The sequence below is a fragment of the Carassius carassius genome, chromosome 23, assembly GCF_963082965.1.
Source record: "Carassius carassius chromosome 23, fCarCar2.1, whole genome shotgun sequence".
In the NCBI taxonomy this organism is placed as follows: domain Eukaryota; kingdom Metazoa; phylum Chordata; class Actinopteri; order Cypriniformes; family Cyprinidae; genus Carassius; species Carassius carassius.
This window is the reverse complement of record NC_081777.1, coordinates 12910778-12931375: the sequence shown is the minus strand read 5'-3', so window position 1 is coordinate 12931375 and position 20598 is coordinate 12910778. Positions and strand designations below refer to the sequence as shown.

At 39.9% G+C, this 20598-nt stretch overlaps 1 protein-coding gene across 2 annotated transcripts in view; it reads right to left on the bottom strand.

Moving 5' to 3' along the window:
- The window catches only part of LOC132101341 (neprilysin-like), a 47658-nt gene extending 27883 nt beyond the window's left edge, over positions 1-19775 (bottom strand). Inside the window, exons 1-4 of one of the 2 annotated variants that reach the window (XM_059506225.1) lie at positions 19168-19775; positions 4383-4553; positions 3032-3067; positions 2720-2881 (exon numbers count right to left, since the gene is read on the bottom strand). In XM_059506225.1, the coding sequence (XP_059362208.1) occupies positions 2720-2881; positions 3032-3067; positions 4383-4553; positions 19168-19228 (430 nt within the window). In that variant the 5' untranslated portion in view covers positions 19229-19775. Of the gene's footprint in view, positions 1-2719; positions 2882-3031; positions 3068-4382; positions 4554-6835; positions 6892-19167 lie in introns of those variants that run through there. The other variant, XM_059506226.1, reaches the window with a different exon arrangement.
- Positions 19776-20598: the final 823 nt, after the last annotated feature.

Sequence of the window (20598 nt, the reverse complement as noted above, 5' to 3'; positions counted from 1 at the left end):
CAGAAAATCTCTCACTGCTCTGGACTCAACAACTTAATAGCTCTAATAAGAAGAGTATTTCTTACTTAAATGCTGCTTTTAAATTCTGGGGCTGATAAAGTGTGATGTCACACTTTATGGATTCTGTGATCAATGAGCTCTGAGACACTGCTCATGATTTATAGAGATTTTAAAAAAAAGTAGTGGATGGATGTGTATCATTATAAGGTAGTTGTGTACACACACTGCCAATACACATTTATGTTCAAACAACATCTAAAAGTGGATTTTGCATAATAGGTACCCTTTAAAGTGTTTTCAACACTGTTTTTTAGAGACTTTTATGGCATGAGCTTTGGCTAATCTTACTATACACACAATAGCTATGCAGCAAGTGAAAGTGTGTGATCAAATGTAATCATTTGATGCTGAACTACTAAGAAACCATTAAGGCTGAACGCTAATTTGAATATTAGAATGGAATGTGTCTCGTGGTGGCTTTGGTCCCATAAGCATAGTCTTCATAAGCATTTACTCCACAATTTAAAATCTCTCAAGTCCCAACAGCTGAAATACAAAAGAGAGGTTGGGAAACCGTAGGATAGACCCTGAACAATAATTTCATCAACACTGTATTTGCATAAAAGTCTAATCGAATCTCTAAATAGACTCTTATTTTCCAATCAGCATTTCCTTTCATCCCTCAAAAGCTCATCACACTGAAAAATGCTAATGAGAGGATTTAGATTTCTCTTGGGAAGACGCAATCCTCACTACTCCTTGATGGTTATTTTTATTTCACCCTCAGAGTTTGTTCATTGATTAGCAATGATTTTCAATGAATTAAACGTTAAATAAGGTGAGAAATGTCATAGAAATTCTCATCAAGGCAATAATAAATGAAAAATTAAGCACGTCCTTGTTGATTTTGCTGTAAATCAAGAACTCATTACCGCTCTGAATTAAAAGCACACGAAGAAAGGGCTGATTGTAACAGATCATTAATTTTTAAAAGGTGGCACAGAGAGAGCTGAGCGAGCAATTTCACAAGCACTACCATCCAGGTTAAGTTATAGCTCTAGTAGCATTTGACCCCTGAATCTTGAGCCCCCCTCAGATTCATTAAAATTTAACTCCACAAAACATCCACAAGCATCTGTCTGTGCACAGCCCCCTACAGCTCATAACCTCTCCAGCCAAACCTCCTGCGTTTATGAGGTCAAGCCATCCTCCCTACACCTCCTGGAGTATGATGATTAGTACACAAGCTTCCTCATCTACGCCCCCTTTAAAAAATCTCTTGAAATCTCAAGGGGCCGCTCTGAAATTGTCCCTGTAAATCAGTGCCCATGCAAGGGTTAATAAGCTCTTCGTTCCTGGTCAGACAGCTAAGGTCACATGGCTCCCGGAGCTGAGGACCCTCAAATTGAAGCCTCTGATCACCCCAGAGCCATTCCCACATCATCAGTCCACATCCTTTACAACCCTGCAGTATTACATCAATGGGTAACACTTTAGAATAATGGTCCGTTGTTAACAACGCAGGAAGAAATAGATAGTAGTGCATTAACACTTAACTTAATACTATTAGAGGAGCGAGATTAACTAAGCAGTAAGTAGTAGCAAATTTAGGACAAAAGGTAGTTCCTTATTTGATAATTTTTAAATAAAAATATCCTCACTGAGAACTACTTGCGAATTATGACCAGTTAACAAAGAATCAATGCTCTCTCCATACCTCAAGACACATTACAGTGCTGTCAGCATTTACAGATGAAATTTTGTCTGACAGGTTCCACTACTGTGTTAAAAGGAACAAGAAGCACAGCTTTAAATTTCAACGTCTGAGCCTCAGGCAGGGTCTCACTGAGCTTAAAATAGCTCATATCAGACACAACTCAATGGATTCTACCTGTTTTTAGTTGTTGCTTTTGTGGCCAAGCGGCCCTCATATCTGAAATATAGTGTGTAATTTAATTTAATACATATATTTTATATATTAATTTATTATATAAGATACTGTATAAATAGACTGGAATCAATATAAACATGTGTTTTTATTTTATTTATTATTTTATTTATTGTATGGAGACCCACACATGGCCCACAGGAGGAAAACAAAATATTATAGTGACAAATTTTGTTTCCACGCTTTATTAATTACTTCACTTAACATATTCATTGGTTCCCCCATTTTAGGCGAATCATGGGCATAATTTAAATAAATGAATACAAAAGAACAAATTACAACATGGCTATGATTTAGAGCAATTTAGTTCAACGTGGTAAATATTTACAGAAAACAGGGAAAATACAAATTAATAAACTGCAGCCACAAATTATTAAGCCATGGGAACTTAATTGTAGATTTTTGGACACAATATCTTTTTTCCCAGTATATCATGTCTGGGGCTCCATATTTTTGTGATCATTAAAGTACATGCTAACATCAAACTCTACAGAAATCAATTGCACTTCACCCCATGAGTTTCTGCATATGTAAAGCACTCTAAATTAGTTATTCTGCTACCTTAGTAGACGACTGCCTATGTAGGTAGGACACAGTAAGCAGCTCACTAACAACAAAGCCACATTACAATATTGTATCATGAACTTAGTGAGAGACATGGCCTGACGGGTATGCCTTTTTCTTTTTTGATCTTATTGCCTTTGAATTACATGCATACATATTTTTAGTTGCTGATAACTTGCCCTACAGCATATAGTAGTGTCATTCTACCTTTGAGTACCACCTCCAGTTCATCTCTGAGAATGTCAAAGGTACTGTAACGTGAACTGGTCTCAGGTATGATGTTCTTCTTTAGCCAGCCACCACAGGCATACTGGTAGAAGTTGTCACAGGGGTTCACTGTGGGGTCCATGTTCTCAATGAGGCGGGATGCTATAATGCCAGAGAATTTTTTTTTATGTATGAACTTTATGACAATTAAAAAATTAATGTAAAAAATCTATAATATGTGTGCAAGAAAGACATTTTACTTTCAGACATTACATGATAAATTATTAACAGTATGTTGTGAAATATCTTTACCTGACTGTGTGCAGTCAGCTGTTATGCAGACACCATCTACAAAGGAAAAAGAAGCACAAGGGATCAGAGGTCAGGAGCAAATTAACACTATTAATAATTGATTAAATAATAAATCAAACTGCTATTTAAAAATTCTTTCTCTGTGGTGGGTTGAATTTTCATCTCCACAGAAAATGTTCTCTATACATGTTATATGTATCCATAGACATACAGTATTATTTATGATAATTTCTCACTGAACTAATATTCAATAGGCATCCACTATCTGACCTTAGTCCCTACCACCCTGCCCTCTTATCCAGACTCCCGTGGCTGAGAGGAAGAGCATGTGGAGATCATCTCTGTATTTCAGCATTCAATCTGCCTTTGCTGTTTAAACATTTATCCAACACATTAATGGCAGATGATCAGGGTGTTAAAGGCAAGCTGCAGTGAGTCCCTATAAGCTCCATCTGCTGCTCAGAGGCCTAACGAGGGAAAGGGGCTTACATGGGTAACCAACCATATTACATAGTAGATATTATTTGGGGAACACCAGTATTTGCCAGCTTGATTCAATACTGTCCTGGGAAAATAACCACAGAATCTAAATATGTTTTCACTTACCAACAGTTGTCTGGTTAAAGAAAACATTTTTAGTGAGGCATGGCAATGTATTCAATATTTACAGTACATGACAATTCACTGTGATTTTGTTGCCAATATAATTATTGTTTTTATATATAATGTACTGTACACTAAACAAATGTGGGACATCTGTGTCATTTATTAAAAGGAAATTTGTATATATTGTTCTAATAGAAAATAATGATTTCCAATTGAAACCTTTTTCATTCAGCTGAAAAATAAATAAATAATACTCCCTATAGAGCGAACTAACAAATAGTATTTTTAATTTAGTGTTGATGTGCAGAACACTGCACTGGCTACTGGCAACCTACTGGCAACCTGGCAATGCACAATTTTTTGTAGGATTTATAATTTTATTTTATTATGTTTTATTCATTTATTTTTGTTAGAACAAAACAGAAAATATGCTGCATACACACACATGTTGAATTTACAAATAATGTTGCTCAACTGGTTCATGAGGAATTGATGTACATGATTAAATCATGTAAATCCAACACAAGTTTTTCTGTGCATCATCTTTATGATAAGGTTTTGTTGTATGAATGTTTGCTTTGGGAAATATAATTATAAATATAATTCCTCCTTGTGTTTTCATGGACAAAAGGGTAAAAAAAGCTTTGCCAATAATTTCTGGACAGACCACAATGGAAAAGGTGTCTCAAAAGCAGACCGCCAGTTTTTCTGTCACACGATGATGAAAAGAATCGCATGCACTCACCTTTGCCTATCTGTGTGATGAAGAGTACGATGAGAGCCACAATAATGATGAACAGCAGAGAAACAATCGTCAGAAGACCGATCTCTAGTGACGTCCAGCTGGGCTTTTTTTTCTGAGAGTTGTTGTCAGCCATGGTCTGCTGTCCCTCTGGGGCAGCCTGTAGAAACTCACCTAAAAACAGATAAAGAGATTCAGATTCAGTGGAAATCAAGCACAGATGATTTCACTGTGAGTTTCTTAGAGCATGGTCTCTCTAACAAATACCACTTGTCCTTGGTCACAGAACTTAATTGTTTTTACAGATTTCAGAAATGCACAGTCCACACTTTGAGCTGTTAATTTTTTGGAACATGTAATTAATTATTGATCCCTCTAGGTCACACAAACACACACTCTTCAACTAAGAAATTGTACTTAAAGGGATAGTTCACCCAAAATATGAAAAATTTGATGTTTACCCCCATTGCATCCAAGATGTACTGTAGGTGATTTTGTTTCTTCAGTATAAGACAAACAGAGATTTTTAAAACAAACCGTTGCAGTCTATCACACTCATAATGTAAGTGGATGGGAATCACGGTTAAAACATACAATAAAACAAAAAAAAAAACATAGCGAAAACCAAATTAAACCCTGCGGCTTGTGACGATACATTTATGTGTAAAGACACAAAACGATTGGTCTGTGCAGTATTTATATTGTTGTTGTTTTTTACCTCTAATGCACTTTCAACGCCTGAATAGTTCAGGCATTGCAGTGCATATGATGTAAAAAACAATATAAATACTGTTCAGTTTCTTGCACAGACTGATCGTTTTATGTCTTTCCACATCAATGTATCATCACGATCCGAAGGGTTTAATTTGGTTTTGTTTATTGTTTTTTTTTATTTTATTATTATTATTTTTTTATTGTGTTATTGTATCCGTGATTCCCATTTACCTCGATTATAAGACTGACAGACTGTAACGGTTTGTTTTAAAAATTTCCATTTGTGTACTACTAAAGAAACAAAGTCACCTTCATCTTTGATGCCCTGGGGGTAAGCAGATAAACAACAAATATACATTTTTGGGTGAACTATCCCTTTAAGTAAATTTATTGCTACTTAAGGAATAATTTACATGAGTGCAAGTACTGAAAAATAATATGCATCAAGTAAGAGCAAAAAAAAAGTATTTTGCTAAAAACAAAGTCAAGTTACTGTGTTACAAAGTACTTTAGTATTATTTTTTCTATTTTTAACCAAAATGAGATGATGTGAGCATTATGGAGCAGGGTTAACCCTAACCCTAACACTCGTTTACTGAAAATTTTGTTTCACAAGGGAGACCCAGGAAATCCCTTATATGGGACAAATGCATCAGATATCACTACAGCTGAACAACATGCAGATTATTTTGACTGATGAAACGTGAAAGATAATAATCAAACAATTGCAATGCAATGCTAATTGTCTCGTTCTGTGATAAGAAGAATCATGGAAACCACAGAAGCTAACTGTTTCAAACACAATCAATGTTATTTAGTGATTTTGGAGCGAAACATGATATCTGTCATGATAAATTGTCATGTTTGACACTATGTTATGCAAACATACTAGTTATCCTTATTGCCAGAAGCAACTGTTTTATAACTAATTTTGAAAAATACACTAAAATAAGATTATGTGGTTGTTTTTAAGAAGGTCAAAAGCAAAGAAGGGTGAGTGAAGTTTTAAAAATAAAGAAAGGGCTTAAAACAGTGTGAATAGAAAGGTGCCAGTAAAAAATAATGTGGGGTGTGGGTAAGGTTGGGCATCGTTTGAATTTTAATGATTCAGATTCTTGTCAATTCCTAATTTCGATACAAATAAGGAAAAAATAATAAATAAATAACAAAACATCTTAGATATCATCATATTGAAAAATATTTCATTGTTATCTGAATACTATGAATGAAAATCAATAGACTAATGAATGCACCAGTATGTGTGTGCAGCAGAGAAAACAGTTTGCGAATCTTCTTGATTTCAATGTTTTAAAATCACATTGAAAGTGTAGTTTGTTATAAGAACAAAGGTGGACTCCATGCACATTTTCGGTAGGACACACAAAAAAAATCATTTTATTTAAAATGAACCCATACCTAGGCTTGGGAATCCAGTGAAACCAAAAATATATATTCTTAATTTGGATATAATTAGAGGCACTTTTTATTAAAATTAAAGTGGAATACTTTTGGTGAAAAATAAACGTAGTGAAGTTGAATACTTTAGTTTTATCCTACTCAAGTAAATGTAAAAGTACTACAATTTAATTATACTCATGAAAGGAGAAAAAAAAAATGTAAAAGTGTACTCAAGTACTGAAATGAAAGTATTTGTAATTATTTACTTTCCACCTCTGCTCTAGTCACACATATGATGAAGTGCTCACACTGTTACACACTGGGTTACAAGCTGAGGCAGAGACCTGACTCTGCAGATGGGCAGCTCCTGCTGTGTTCTGGCTGACATGACAGGACCCCGACCTGGGGACAAAGTCTTAAAGTCATCCTTTGAAGGAGGCTGACACTCTCTCACACACATACACAAATACACAACACAGCATTTCAAGCCAAATACACACAAACCCAGACTCTCATTTACGCTGCGACACATTATAACAGTCTTGTCTCTTTTAATTTCTGCTGTATTTATTGATAATAAAAGTAAAGTCTGTTTAACAACAGGGTGCCGTTTTTAGGTGGTTGGGGGGCAGGAAGGAAAAATGTCAGGGATAATTTGGCTTAATAGTCTGGCAAAATCGTACTTCCAGGGGGCAGTGGCTCTCATCTCAATTACATCACAACATCTACAGGGGTTAGATCTTGTGGACTTTTAGAGGAAAACGTGTGACTGGTTTAACTATTTTCGACAGAGGCTGGTTTTATAACGGCACTGCAGTTAATTATATTTAAACATGAATAATAAACAAATTGTAAAACTGTAAGCTGGAGTCAGGCACACTTTTAATCACACTTTTGATCACACTTATAACACATACTGTGATACAACGGCTCCTCTTTCATGTGTAAGCATTTGCAAAAAACCCTATCATGACTATAATACTACTTGAAAATTCTGAATCTTCTCCTAAAATCCCTGTAGCCAATGTGATCTTGAGCGTATTCATATGTATTTTATATTAAATGTGGTTCTACCACACATACATTTACTTATATTTGTATAGACATTGAAACATAAAATACTATTGACAGCATAAATCTATTTTGTTTCCAGACGGGCAACAAATCCTATTTAATTAGTGAATATTTATATCATGTACTTAATTGGGATTGGTTCTATTGCATTTATAATCAGCAAGATTATTTTTAAAGTTCCATTTAATTAAAAGCAGTTGGCTCATTTACTCAATTTGAAATTCTAACATTTAACTCAGTTCTGGGTGACTTCTGGAGCTAGCTTGTTTCAAAGAATTACATCATTTTAAAATTACTACACTTTAAAATCTTAAAATGAATAACATTATTTATGTAATATGAAGAAACTTACAAATATTTTTGGTGAACTATATCCCTTTAAGAGTCTAAATACATAACCTAGTAAAAATATAAGAAATTTTGAAATCACTGTAAAAGGCAGAGGTAAAGTATTTAGTATTTCTGTAAAGCTAAATTTTGCACTTCATTGTGTGGCTTACAATGCTTAGTATATGCTGTAAGACTGTAGTTTCCTCCATATGTGCTGATAATAAGCCATTAAAGAAATAGAGAGTGAATTACTCTGCGCTGAATAATTGAGAGGCTTTACTGTCCACAGAACCGCTCCCGGGCTACCCACTAAATAGCAGTTTTACTTGTTTTCATGTAGAGACCCAGCCGCAGTAACTAATGCAGATAAAGTGTAATTTTCTTTTTTTTTTTTTTTATACTAGCTTCATCATTTTTTTGGTTGCATGAGTAGGGTTTTCAACAGGGGGTTCTCTTAAAACTGCAGGGAGTTTATGAGATTGTGTCAGAGGTCTGAAGTAGAATTAAACTGTGGTCATTTTTGAACTTTAAAATTATATTCAGTGTAGCTAAAAATAACAGAATGAATCGTTTTCTTTTTTTGCAGCAATATGATGTTTTGCTGCTCAATGAACCTTTCTTATTATAACAAAGTCTGAAAGCAGTTTTATTGCTAACTATTTTTGTATAAACAATGATACAAACTTTCAGGGTTCTATGATAAATTTCAAGTTTAAAACAACAGCATTTATTTGAAGTAGAAATATTTTCTAACATTTGTCACTGTCATACATCAATTTAATGCATTTAAATTTTCTTTTTTTTTTTAAGGACCCCAAACTTTTAATCGTTAGTGTATAATATACTTTACACTATGATGCAAGCAGCAAAACATTTTGTACCATATGTAAGATTAAGATTCAGCATATTCTTCTATTTTTACAAATCCTTCATTCACATTGAAATAATAATAATAATCACATACAGAGTTTATCTTGTAGGCAAAACCTTTACAAAATTCTGTTTAGAAAAGGTACATCTACAGCGATGAACAAAGTTGTGTATCTCTCCAAGCCCTGGTCTGTGATATTACCCTAAGTGGCTATAGAACAGCTTATGCATGTCCTCTGACTCCCCACTGTGGACATGATCAGAGCTCAGGGCAGAACAGTTTCTCCTTGTTTATCTGCTCGTGACTGCGACAGGTCTGGAGCAAATCAGAACCAAGGGCGTCTTCATCAGCTTTGACTTTCCAAATCCATCTAGGACACTCCGGCAGGGATTTGATTTAGATTATTGTAAAAGGGGGAGGAGTGTGCAAAGAGATAGTGACAGATGCGTCATTTGGTGCACCAGGCATAATCCTGACATGCATGGAGAGTCCCAGGACCCCCGGATCGGATGTCGTCTGACGTATGTGAATCGGCAGGGAACCAACCCGCCTTAGCGGGGGTACTGCATCTCCCTGAAGGAGTAGGGAACAGGAAGACCTTTCAACCTAATCTCTTCCAGCACAGTCATGCTGGTGTGTTCACAAACCACACTTAAGAAAATTAATCATGTTTTTATTCCAGGAAGTTATGGCAGTTAACCAGGATATATTTGTATATTTGTAATTTTTGTGTTAAAATATCATCCTGTACAATCCCTGTGGACTGAGACATTGGGATAGGCCTCAGGAACCCCACCACACTGAAAGATAAGGGGTTTGGAGAAAGGATGTGTTAAAATATATTCTCAATATGCAGTGACTTTAATAAGTCCCCGAAGTGAGTTTCAGGGAGAGACTATGTATGTATTTACTGTATTTTTGTATTTATTTACTTGCTTACATACTTTTTATATTTTGAAAAATATATGCGTTTGTTTGTTTTTCATATACTGAATGTCACTGTAGAGTCCAAAACAAAATGCACAATGAATAAAAACCTTCTTTTATATATTTTGTGTAATACAGAGAAAAATATTGAAACAACATGACAGTGAGTAAATGATGATATACAGAATTTAAGGGGGCCTCATTTGAAAAGTTCTCAATCTGTAAAAATCATGCGAATTAATAAAATCTCATAAATCAATGGGTTTTTATTATAATGAATAGGGTAAGATGTGGAAGATGTCCTTAAGAACGTCTCTAGGTTACGTATGTAACCCTAGTTCCTCGAGGGAACGAGACGCTGCGTCGAAGCGCTTTGGGGAACGCGTTCAGCGTACGCGACTCTGAATATCGTGTGTAATCAGTCCAATGGAAGGGCGTGACGTCACCGACGTGGTGACGTAAGCGACCAGGAAGCTATAAAAGCACGTGCCACGCAGCTGGCGTCAGCTTCGAGTACCAGCAAGCGCCGGCAGGGGTGCCGGGGGTATGGCTCCGAGACGCAGCGTCTCGTTCCCTCAAGGAACTAGGGTTACATACGTAACCTAGAGACGTTCCTCTTCAGGAACTCGAGCTGCGTCGAAGCGCTTTGGAACGAGTCCTAACGCCGCCAGACTACCAAACCCCTGCCTGGTGTGTATCCGAAGAGCACAGCTCAGGACAGGAGGACAGAAGCGCCTGGAGTGACTGGCATATCTAGGCCATAGAACCTAACAAATGTAGAGGGCGTGGACCACCCCGCAGCGTTGCAGATGTCCAGCATGGATACACCTGCTAAGAAGGCCTTAGAGGCCGCCATACCCTGAGTAGAGTGAGCCTTGGCTCCCGACAGCGGGGGACGACCAGAGGACTCATAGGTGACATTGATAGCCTCGACTATCCAACGACTAATAGTCTGCTTAGAAGCAGGAGAACCCCTCTTGGGGGGACCGTAGCACACAAGCAATTGGTCAGTTTTTCTCCACAGGGCAGCTCTGTGGACGTATGCGTCCAGTGCTCGAACCGGACACATACAGTTTAGCTTCGCCTGGTCGGGCTCCCGAAAGGGAGGAGGACAGAAGGCCTGCAGCACTACAGGTCGTGGTGTAACAGAGGGAACCTTGGGAACATATCCCGCTCGAGGGTATATGAATGCTTTAGTCATGCCTGGTGCAAACTCAAGATAAGAAGGGGCCATCGAGAGGGCCTGAAGATCTCCTACTCTCCGCAGAGAGGTAATAGCCAACAGAAAAGAGGTTTTAAATGTGAGATGTCTGTCTGAGATATCTTGAATAGGTTCAAACGGGGGTTTGCACATAGCCTCTAACACCACAACCAAGTCCCACGGGGGAATACGGGACCGTACTGGAGGTCTCAGCCTCAGTGCACCGCGGAGGAAACGTGTAACTAGGGGGTGTCTTCCCAAAGACTGACCGTCGAGAAGGGTGTGGTAGGCCGCAATGACCGCCACGTAGACCTTCAGAGTAGAGTGGGTCAACCCTGCAGAGTGCCTAGCCTGTAGAAACTCCAGAACTGTACCAACTGGGCAGTTTGCTGGGTCTAGCTGGCGGTCTCTGCACCATGAAGTGAAAAGCTTCCACTTCAGGGCGTACAGTTTCCTCGTAGAGGGAGCTCTGGATTGGAGTAGGGTCTCCACAACCTCAGTTGAGAGACCAGCTGCTACCAGTTGTGCCCCCTCAGGGGCCACACCCACAGCTTCCACAACTCCGGGCGAGGGTGAATTATCGTGCCCTGCGCCTGTGAGAGTAGGTCTGTCCTGATCGGTATCTCCCACGGAGAGCCGTCGAGGAGCGAGACTAGATCTGAGAACCATACTCGGCCCGGCCAGAACGGGGCTACTAATAACAGACGGACCCCGTCCCGGCGTACTCTCGCCAGAACTCCCGGAAGCAGAGCGATAGGGGGAAAGGCGTACAGACGAAGCCTCGGCCAGGTCTGTACCATAGCGTCCAGTCCCAGAGGAGCTGGATGAACTAGAGAGAACCAGAGGGGACATTGTGACGTCTCCTGAGTCGCAAAAAGGTCTACTTGAGCCCTGCCAAACACTCTCCATATCTGATCTACCACCCGTGGGTGAAGTTTCCATTCCCCGGGCCTCGGCCCCTGCCTCGACAGTATGTCTGGTCCCATATTTAACTTCCCAGGAATATATACTGCTCTTAATGAGAGGAGTTTGTTCTGGGACCACACCAGGATCTGGTGCGCCAGCTTGTACAAAGGGCGCGAACGCAGACCGCCCTGGTGGTTGATGTAAGAGACCACTGATGTGTTGTCGGTGCGCACCAACACATGGTGACCTCTCAGGTCTGGGAGGAAGTGCTTCAGTGCACGATAAACTGCTAGCATTTCTAGACAATTGATATGCCACGTTAGATGGCGATCGCTCCACAGACCACGGGCAGGGTGGCCACTCATGACCGCACCCCAGCCGGTGAGGGACGCGTCTGTCGCTAGTGTCACACGGCGACAAGGAGCTCCCAGCACCGGGCCCTGATTCAAGAACCAATGTTTCTTCCACATGTCTAAGGCACGGAGGCAGCGCCGCGTGACCTTGATAGTGGGAAGCGGATTGCCCCTCGGGGAAAATCCCTTGGTCTTGAGCCACCACTGTAGGGGTCTCATGTACAGCAGGCCAAGAGGTATCACGTTGGACGCAGCTGCCATCAGACCCAACAATCTCTGAAATTGTTTGACAGTGAGTGACTGGCCTTCTCTGATTCTCTTGACTGAGATTAGGATCGACTCGATACGAGCAGGGGACAATCGTGCCTGCATCGCGGGCGAATCCCATACTACGCCTAGATAGGTGGTTCTCTGAGCCGGAGAAAGTACACTCTTCTTGGCGTTCAGTCTCAAACCCAGCTCCCCCATATGTGCGAGAACGACATCTCGATGTCGAACCGCAATCTGCTCTGACTGAGCTAAAATCAACCAATCGTCGATATAATTGAGAATGCGGATGCCCTGCGTGCGCAGGGGGGCCAGAGCAGCATCTACACACTTTGTGAATGTGCGGGGTGAGAGTGCGAGGCCAAAGGGAAGTACTCGATATTGGTAGGCTTCGCCTCCGAAAGCGAACCTCAGAAACTTCCTGTGTTGAGGAAGGATGGAGATATGAAAATATGCGTCTTTGAGATCTATCGTGACAAACCAGTCCTCGGACCTGATCTGAGCTACAACATGCTTGATTGTGAGCATTCTGAACTTCAGTCTCATAACTGAACGATTTAAGACCCTCAAGTCTATAATCGGACGCAGCCCCCCATCCTTCTTTGGAACTATGAAATACCGGCTGTAAAATCCAAAATAGGGCACTGAGGTGGGACGGGCACCGTGGACTGCGGCGTGTACCGTTCTACCCCAGCAGAGGCTGCCCTCTGAAACCCCGGGCCATTGGCGTCAGGGTTTCTTGGCCGAGGACTTCTTAGCTTCGATAACCGCCCTTAAATCTAATTTGGGCTTAGAAGACCTCGGCCTAGAGCGTCGCTGAGACTCTCGTTCCCGACGCGGAGGAGCACGAGAGGCGACGCTCTGCTTCTGGGCCTCGCGGTGTGAGGAGCTAGGGTGCGGCTGGGGCATCTCCTTCCCAGATGCCCCGAGGGAGCGACGAGGGAGGAACTTATGGAACGCTGCCGCCTGTTTGTGGGCCTCCTGGAACCTGTCGACGACAGAATTAACTGCGTCGCCGAACAGGCCAGTCGGCTGGATCGGGGCGTCCATGAGGCAGACCCTGTCCCGTTCTTTCATATCGGACAGGGTCAACCATAAGTGCCTCTCCGCGGCCACCATAGCTGCCATGGACCGCCCAATCGCTCGGGCGGTCTCCTTGGTGGCGCGGAGGGAGAGATCAGCGGTCCTTCTTAATTCAGAAATATCATGGGACTTGATCTCCTCTCCCTCATCTAGCTCCTTGAGCAGGTCGGCCTGGTACGCCTGTAACACCGCCATGGTGTGCAGACACGCACCAGCCTGACCTGCAGCCGCATACCCTTTGCCCACCAAAGCCGAAGTTGTTCTTAGTGGCTTTGAGGGCAATGCCGGGGCCTTCAGAGACGATGCCGCGCCAGGGGACAGATAGCTCGCAAGCGTCTGTTCCACCCGGGGCATCGCTCTATAACCTTGCTCTCCCATCCCCACTACATTTCCGTAGTAATCAGACGAGGGGATGTAGAGGCGGGCCGAGAATGGACGTTTCCACGACCTGGCGATCTCATCATGCAGGTCGGGAAAAAATGGAAGGCCCCGGCTGGGAGGTGGCTGACTCGCGCGCAGGAAGCGTTCATCCAGCTTGCTTCTCTGCGGTTCGGTAGACTTTTCGGCGGGCCAATCGATACTTAATTTGGCCACTGCGTGAGTAACCACCTCTAAGAGCTCCACATACTGTAGCGAGTGGGGTGGCGAATCCCTATCGAGCGACTCCACATCGACCTCCTCGGAGGAAGAGAGGCGGAGCGTCGATCCCTCACCCTGAGTGGAAGGAACCGCTGTGCGTGCTTCCGACTCTAGGGATTGGGTGCCGGATCTGGCAGAAGTGGAAGGAGATAGGGACTGGCCCGTCTCCATTCCCTCTACCAGATCGACTTGCGAACCCCACGAGTGCAGCCGCCGTTCTGCCTCGACAGAAGCGGGACCAGCACCGCGGGGAACGCTGGCGAAGGCCCCCTCCTCGAAGAGGGCCCTCCAGGAACGAAGCAGCCGCACCGACATTCGCTCACAGTGCGGGCAGTCGGCCCCCTCAAGAGCCGACTCAGCGTGCTTCGAACCCAGGCAAACCATGCACAGGTTGTGTGTATCCCCACCCGTTATATATCTCGGGCAGGGAGGAACACACAGCCTATAACGCGATTTGGAATCGCCATCTGAGTGCTTAACTTTCGCCTTGCTTTCTGGCATGTCTAGGAGCTCTTTTAACTGGACAGACAACAGTAAATAAGACTCACAAGACGGACAAATGACATTCACACACAGAGCGCTTGCTGAAAGACGCGAAGCTGACGCCAGCTGCGTGGCACGTGCTTTTATAGCTTCCTGGTCGCTTACGTCACCACGTCGGTGACGTCACGCCCTTCCATTGGACTGATTACACACGATATTCAGAGTCGCGTACGCTGAACGCGTTCCCCAAAGCGCTTCGACGCAGCTCGAGTTCCTGAAGAGGAACAGTGTGCATTTACTTTTAAATAGTAACATATTTAGATGTAAGCATGTGCAGGATGATGACGCATAAGCCTGTGTGTTATTGATGGAAATAAATAAATATAAACATTTTCTTATTTAGTTGTTATGGAACAAAATATATTCTATTACTTACATTCAGGAACATGAATATTTACATATTTAATTGCCAATATTTTGGATCACTATAAATGCAAAGTGAATGATCACACTCAGATGGCCTACAGGTTTTGATGAAAAGCGAAGATTTCTAAAATGTACAACTAATTCATGGAATATTTAATAATAACCTGTAGCAATCTGGTTCTGTTCTGTCTTCTCCTTAATAGATTAGTTTATAATTCGTTTAGTCCCTGTTTCCTTTGTTCCCATTTCTAGTTTGTTTCCATGGTTAACCGATTAGTCCCAATTGTGCCTTGTTTTAACTCTCACTATAATTCATATTTGGCCTTCAGTTTGTTCAGTTCCTTGACTTTGTTTAATTTGAATGTTGCATGTTATTACACCTTTTTTCCTCAAGTTTATCTTTTTACTTCAAAATGAAAACACACAAAAATGGACCACACACACACACACACACAAAATAATAAAAATAATAAAAAAAATAAATAAAAACACCTATCCGGTTTCAACTGACTAAATCTCACAAATGTTGATATGCAGATGAAATGAATGAATAAACGCATACATGCATAAACAGCCATTTAAAAAATTAGGAGGGTGTCATGTTGCCCAGGGAGTAGTATCAGCCTCAGATGTCACGTCAGACCGTTGGCTAAACGTCTGATGCATATGGGACACAAAAGTGGAAACACTTCAGGACTGTCGAAGTCGTCAATGGATTGGTTGAATTCTACAGGATTTCCAGGAGACATGTGCATCACGTTCTTTAACGTTCTGCCTGGAAACAAAGATGTCATGGCGCCAAACCCCCTCACAAAAGAGAAATGCCGTAGTGTTTACAACTGTGACGACAAGCACTTATCAGAATCAACTAAACACTGGAGTTCCAAAAGTATGTGAAATATAAGTTCGCGGCATACAATCTTTATAATACATCCGAGAGTTTTACACACCGGTGTGTTATTGTGGTGTGTTAATACGATCTTCATCACTGTCCACTAAACAATTACAAACCAAGCTTCTGTTTTGGCAGGAAACACAGATTATTTAAGGGTTTCTTCTAATTTTAATAAGCCACTATATTAATTATCAACCATCATAAGGTAGAGGGTGCCTTTTCCATGTTTTTCAGAAATAAAGATTGCAGCATCTTAGTAACTGGTAAATAAGTTAATATTCCACAGATATTTCACAGTGACAATTACCCTAAGGGTGGCAGAGACTTTAGAATCTAATTAGCAATCTAATACTTAAGGGAAAGTTGTGTCATGCTTGCTTCAAAAATTCTAGGTCAGAGCGTAACTGTGAGGGTCACCCATAATGCAAATTTAGTGCTTCAGTGCAGCTTTTACTGTAAGAGCTTCTGTTCAATTTCTTGTTGGCACTGCCATGGTGAATCACAGACTTGGCTATAATATTTGTAGTCTGCTTTGCTTTTGGCACAGCAATGGTGAATCCTCTAAGCATGTCTGTTAAGACAGACACATACCCTCCAGATGACTTCTCCATCAAAATGTATCCAAAACAGCTCTTGGAAACTTTTGTGTTTGTACACTTCATAGAGAATACATCTGTTCTGTAACTAAACCACACTGTTTACACCTCCATCTTAAATGACTTCGATCAGGCTTCTGAACGTTTTATGTTGTTAAACTCAGCCCCAGTGTTTCTGCTAGGCTTTCAATACTCTATAGAAACAACAGCAGTATCGACATACTTTTTTGCTCTTTTCTGTGGTTTTGCGCTCTGACTGAAGTTTGACAGGAATACATGACAAGGTGTCCACAATTACATTCTATTTACAAGTCTCACAGTATACTTCAAATGCAGTTGGTCTTAAATTTTCCATGTTTATGCTGCATTTTCAAACCTTTCATCGCCTCTCATGAACACTGTTTAATAAAATAGGTGTTAAGGATTGGTACAAAATGGTTAGTTCATGGAGTGAGGTGTAAGTCCTATGAAATGAATTTAAGGAATGTGTCACATATTGTATTTTTATTGCAACTAACCCAAACCACAACAAAAAAAATATTTATAGCAACATTAAAACTACTCTGTTAGTGAATCACTTTGTTAAAATAACAATTGCTCGTTCACTAATGTTTATGATTACATGTAATCGGAAATAGATTGTGCAAACTGAAAAAAGAGGAACAGAAAATATGAAGATTCATGCTAATTTGGCAACATCCTTATCTTTCAGCACAAAATTAGGTAATACTAAAAAAAATTATGCCAACTGATAAGCAGTCTCTCACATCTGAAGGCATTTGAGGAAAAAAACATGACACATAGTGAGTTTTAAAAAACATTTTACATTTAAAACCCAATTATATTGGAAAAATGTGCTGTTATTACGTTGGATGCCATCATTTCGGAAATGAAATGTCCAGCAAGTTACACTAAAAGATTGATGCTCCCTAGCATTTGAAGTACACACACAAAACCCATACCCTAAACCTAACCGATTGTGTTAACAAAAGCAGACGTGAGATGAAAATGCGTTTGCTGAAACAAACATGCCATTTTAGCTTGCCTTTAAAAGTGTGTGTGGTCTTTTATTGCTGTAACTACCCAGCAAGTTTATTATATGTCAGAAAAGCCATATATATGGAGCTCATCATATGGAAAAGGAGATTATAACATAGTAACAGTGCAAGGAACCATGTGAAAATAAGTCTTGTTAGAATAATCAGCCCTATATTGTAATGTTAAGTTGTCAGCAACAAGATGTCCAAAGCTCTTTTAACACTTGTCAATTTGTCTGCTGTACTCGGAAACATCTCTAAAACACCTTAGCAGAACTATAATATCTTGTTTTCTAGGGCTTTATAAACGATAATGAAATTATGGGGACTTCAGGTTTAATTTTAAGAGGAACATGACAGAGAGCAATGTCACTCAGAAACAGGAACATTGCATTCTGAGTTCATTTCACATATCTCAAAACTTAAGATAAATAACAATCTTATGTCAAAACTGTTGACAGATAAATATTAGTGCAGATGTTCCAGTCATGGAGATGTTTTTAGTTTTTTTTTTTTGATGTTTTGGAAAAACTGTTCATAAAAGTCTATCAGCAACAGTAGATTGGTTGAGTATGTTGTGCTGATCTGAGATAAAACACTCATGACCACATGGTTTATCATGTGTTCAGTGAGGAGGTGTCACCACTGTTGTATCTTCCAGGTCCTAATATGTACTTTTCTCCATCTCTATGTCCTCTGTGTCACTATAGAACATTTATCTAGAACAGCCTGAGCAGATAACAAATAAATGTCTTAAATGGTTTCCAAATATGCAAAACGTGACTGATGCTTTTAAATTTACATTTCAGCACATGATAATTCAGCTGTAGGGAACCGTTTAAGACCAGAATGTTGTAGCATGTGACGAGTTGTAAACCCACCATTGTATTGAATTATTAATGAGTTGCATGTATGAAATCAACATCATACATTACCATAACCATCTTATTTCTATTTATATAAAACTAGAAATATAATGGGCAATCAGGTGAATATTTTTAACACTTTAAAATATTCTTCTAAAGACTGCACAAAATGAAGACTATATATATATATGTGTGTGTGTGTGTGTGTGTGTGTGTGTGTGTGTGTGTGTTTGTTTGTTTGTTTGTTTGTTTCCAATTTCATTTGTTGTTTTGATTGTCAGTGGTTTCCTGTACTGTAGGCTATGTGTTCCACTAGAAAGGTAGTTTGTACTGTATAAACAGCACAGTTTTGGAATGTTATACATTTATGAACTACTTCTATTTGTAACAAACAAAGATTTGAATATTTTCAAGAAAAAAAAACACTTCCACAGATGTACAGTAAAATGTTTTACAGTGCTTGTATGTGACAAGCATTAACATATATGCCACATAAATAAAAATGTCGTTGAATTACATGGACATCAGCAGTTCTGAGTTGTTAATTACGCATCTAATTTTAGATTTCCTTTTCTTTGTATTTTATTTTATCTGAGATCCTATTTAAAGGATCGCATTAAGTAGGCAGCCCATACCATACCATTTCCCAAACAGTGCCTAAATGAAATCTTGGTCAGCACACATTGTTTCTAAGTCATGTGCAACATGCGTAACAGACTCACCAGGTGTCTCTGGAAATTTGCGATCGATGGTATAAATGGGCATCACCAACCGATCAAACATCCATCAAATCCGTGAGAAAGATATCATCCTTCCAGATCGATGACTTTTAAGAGTATTCTGGGTTCCCGGGATATCAATAACAAATCATTAAATGCTGTCAGTTCCCTAAGGCTACCTGTTAACGTCGCGATAACGGGGTTTCCTTGTGTCTCACAGTTATTATTGGTTCACATAAGAAAACACCTGAAAAACGCCTTCAGCGAAACGAACGATGTGAGACAGCGCCGAAGTACTTAAGTTCAGCCGGTGTCTAATGTTGCCTCCCACGAAAGGCGGTGTTTAGGAGTGACTGAGGCTGGCAGCAATGCCAGCGCGGAGTAGAGCGCGCAACTGTGCGCTGATCTCGCACCAGTAAAGGATCAGAGCGTAACTCTGCGCTCCACTTAAATACGTAAATTTCATTCCCCTCTGCACCTTTTCTAGAATCTGTAGGGTTTTCCTTACTGTGAGCGTTATAATAAGATATTAAGGAGTTCCGGCGGTAACTCTCGGTGAGCAATCCATATTCTTCTCGAGCAAAATGTTCTGATGGCTCCTCTAGAACAGTTGGCTATAACTTTCAAATGTCTTCAGTACGTTAACAAACCATTCACGTTTTTTTGTGATTATTTTTATTTATTATATCTACAGGCGTATGAATAGCGTACTGTTGCTATAGCAACCTCTTCAAACGACTTTTGTTCATGTGCAACAATTTAACGTGTGTGTGTGTGTGTGTGTGTGTGTGTGTGTCTGTTTTTATTATTATTATTATTATTATTTATTTATTTTATTTTTTTGAAGACCTTAATTATGGGTTATGGTTTTAACCCCAACCCATATAAACAAATATATAAACATATTTACAAAATTCCATTATTTATAAAGCCCGACATCGATGATTGATGAAAACAAGACCCTTATTTTAGCTAGTAGCCTATTAATCATCGTCGACTTTCATTGCCCTCTTATATTTTAAAGCGCAATGATCATGAAAAGTGTTTGTCTTGCTTTACCCCTAATGTCTCACTTCTTGCTGAACTTACCAAAATCACACCTAAAACTAACTTTTTTTTCATTTGATTTGATTTATATTTGCAATTAATCATTTGAATTTCAGACCAGCTTCTCCCATAGCCAGACGGGAGATAAATAGCATTGCATAAAGTAGGTTATGTCTAAGTTATCAGATTATTGTTTATTTTAACATTGGAAATGTGGAAAGTTTTATAATTGCAGCTGTGTGACAAATAAAACATTATGTTTGCAGTCAATGTAGAAATAACAAGCTTGATCAGGCTTAATCAGTACTGTAAAATAGCTAAATTAATAAGTGCTTTGCCTTTCTTTGTGTTTTCATATGTTGGAAAGGATTGCTTGCATTAGTAGAG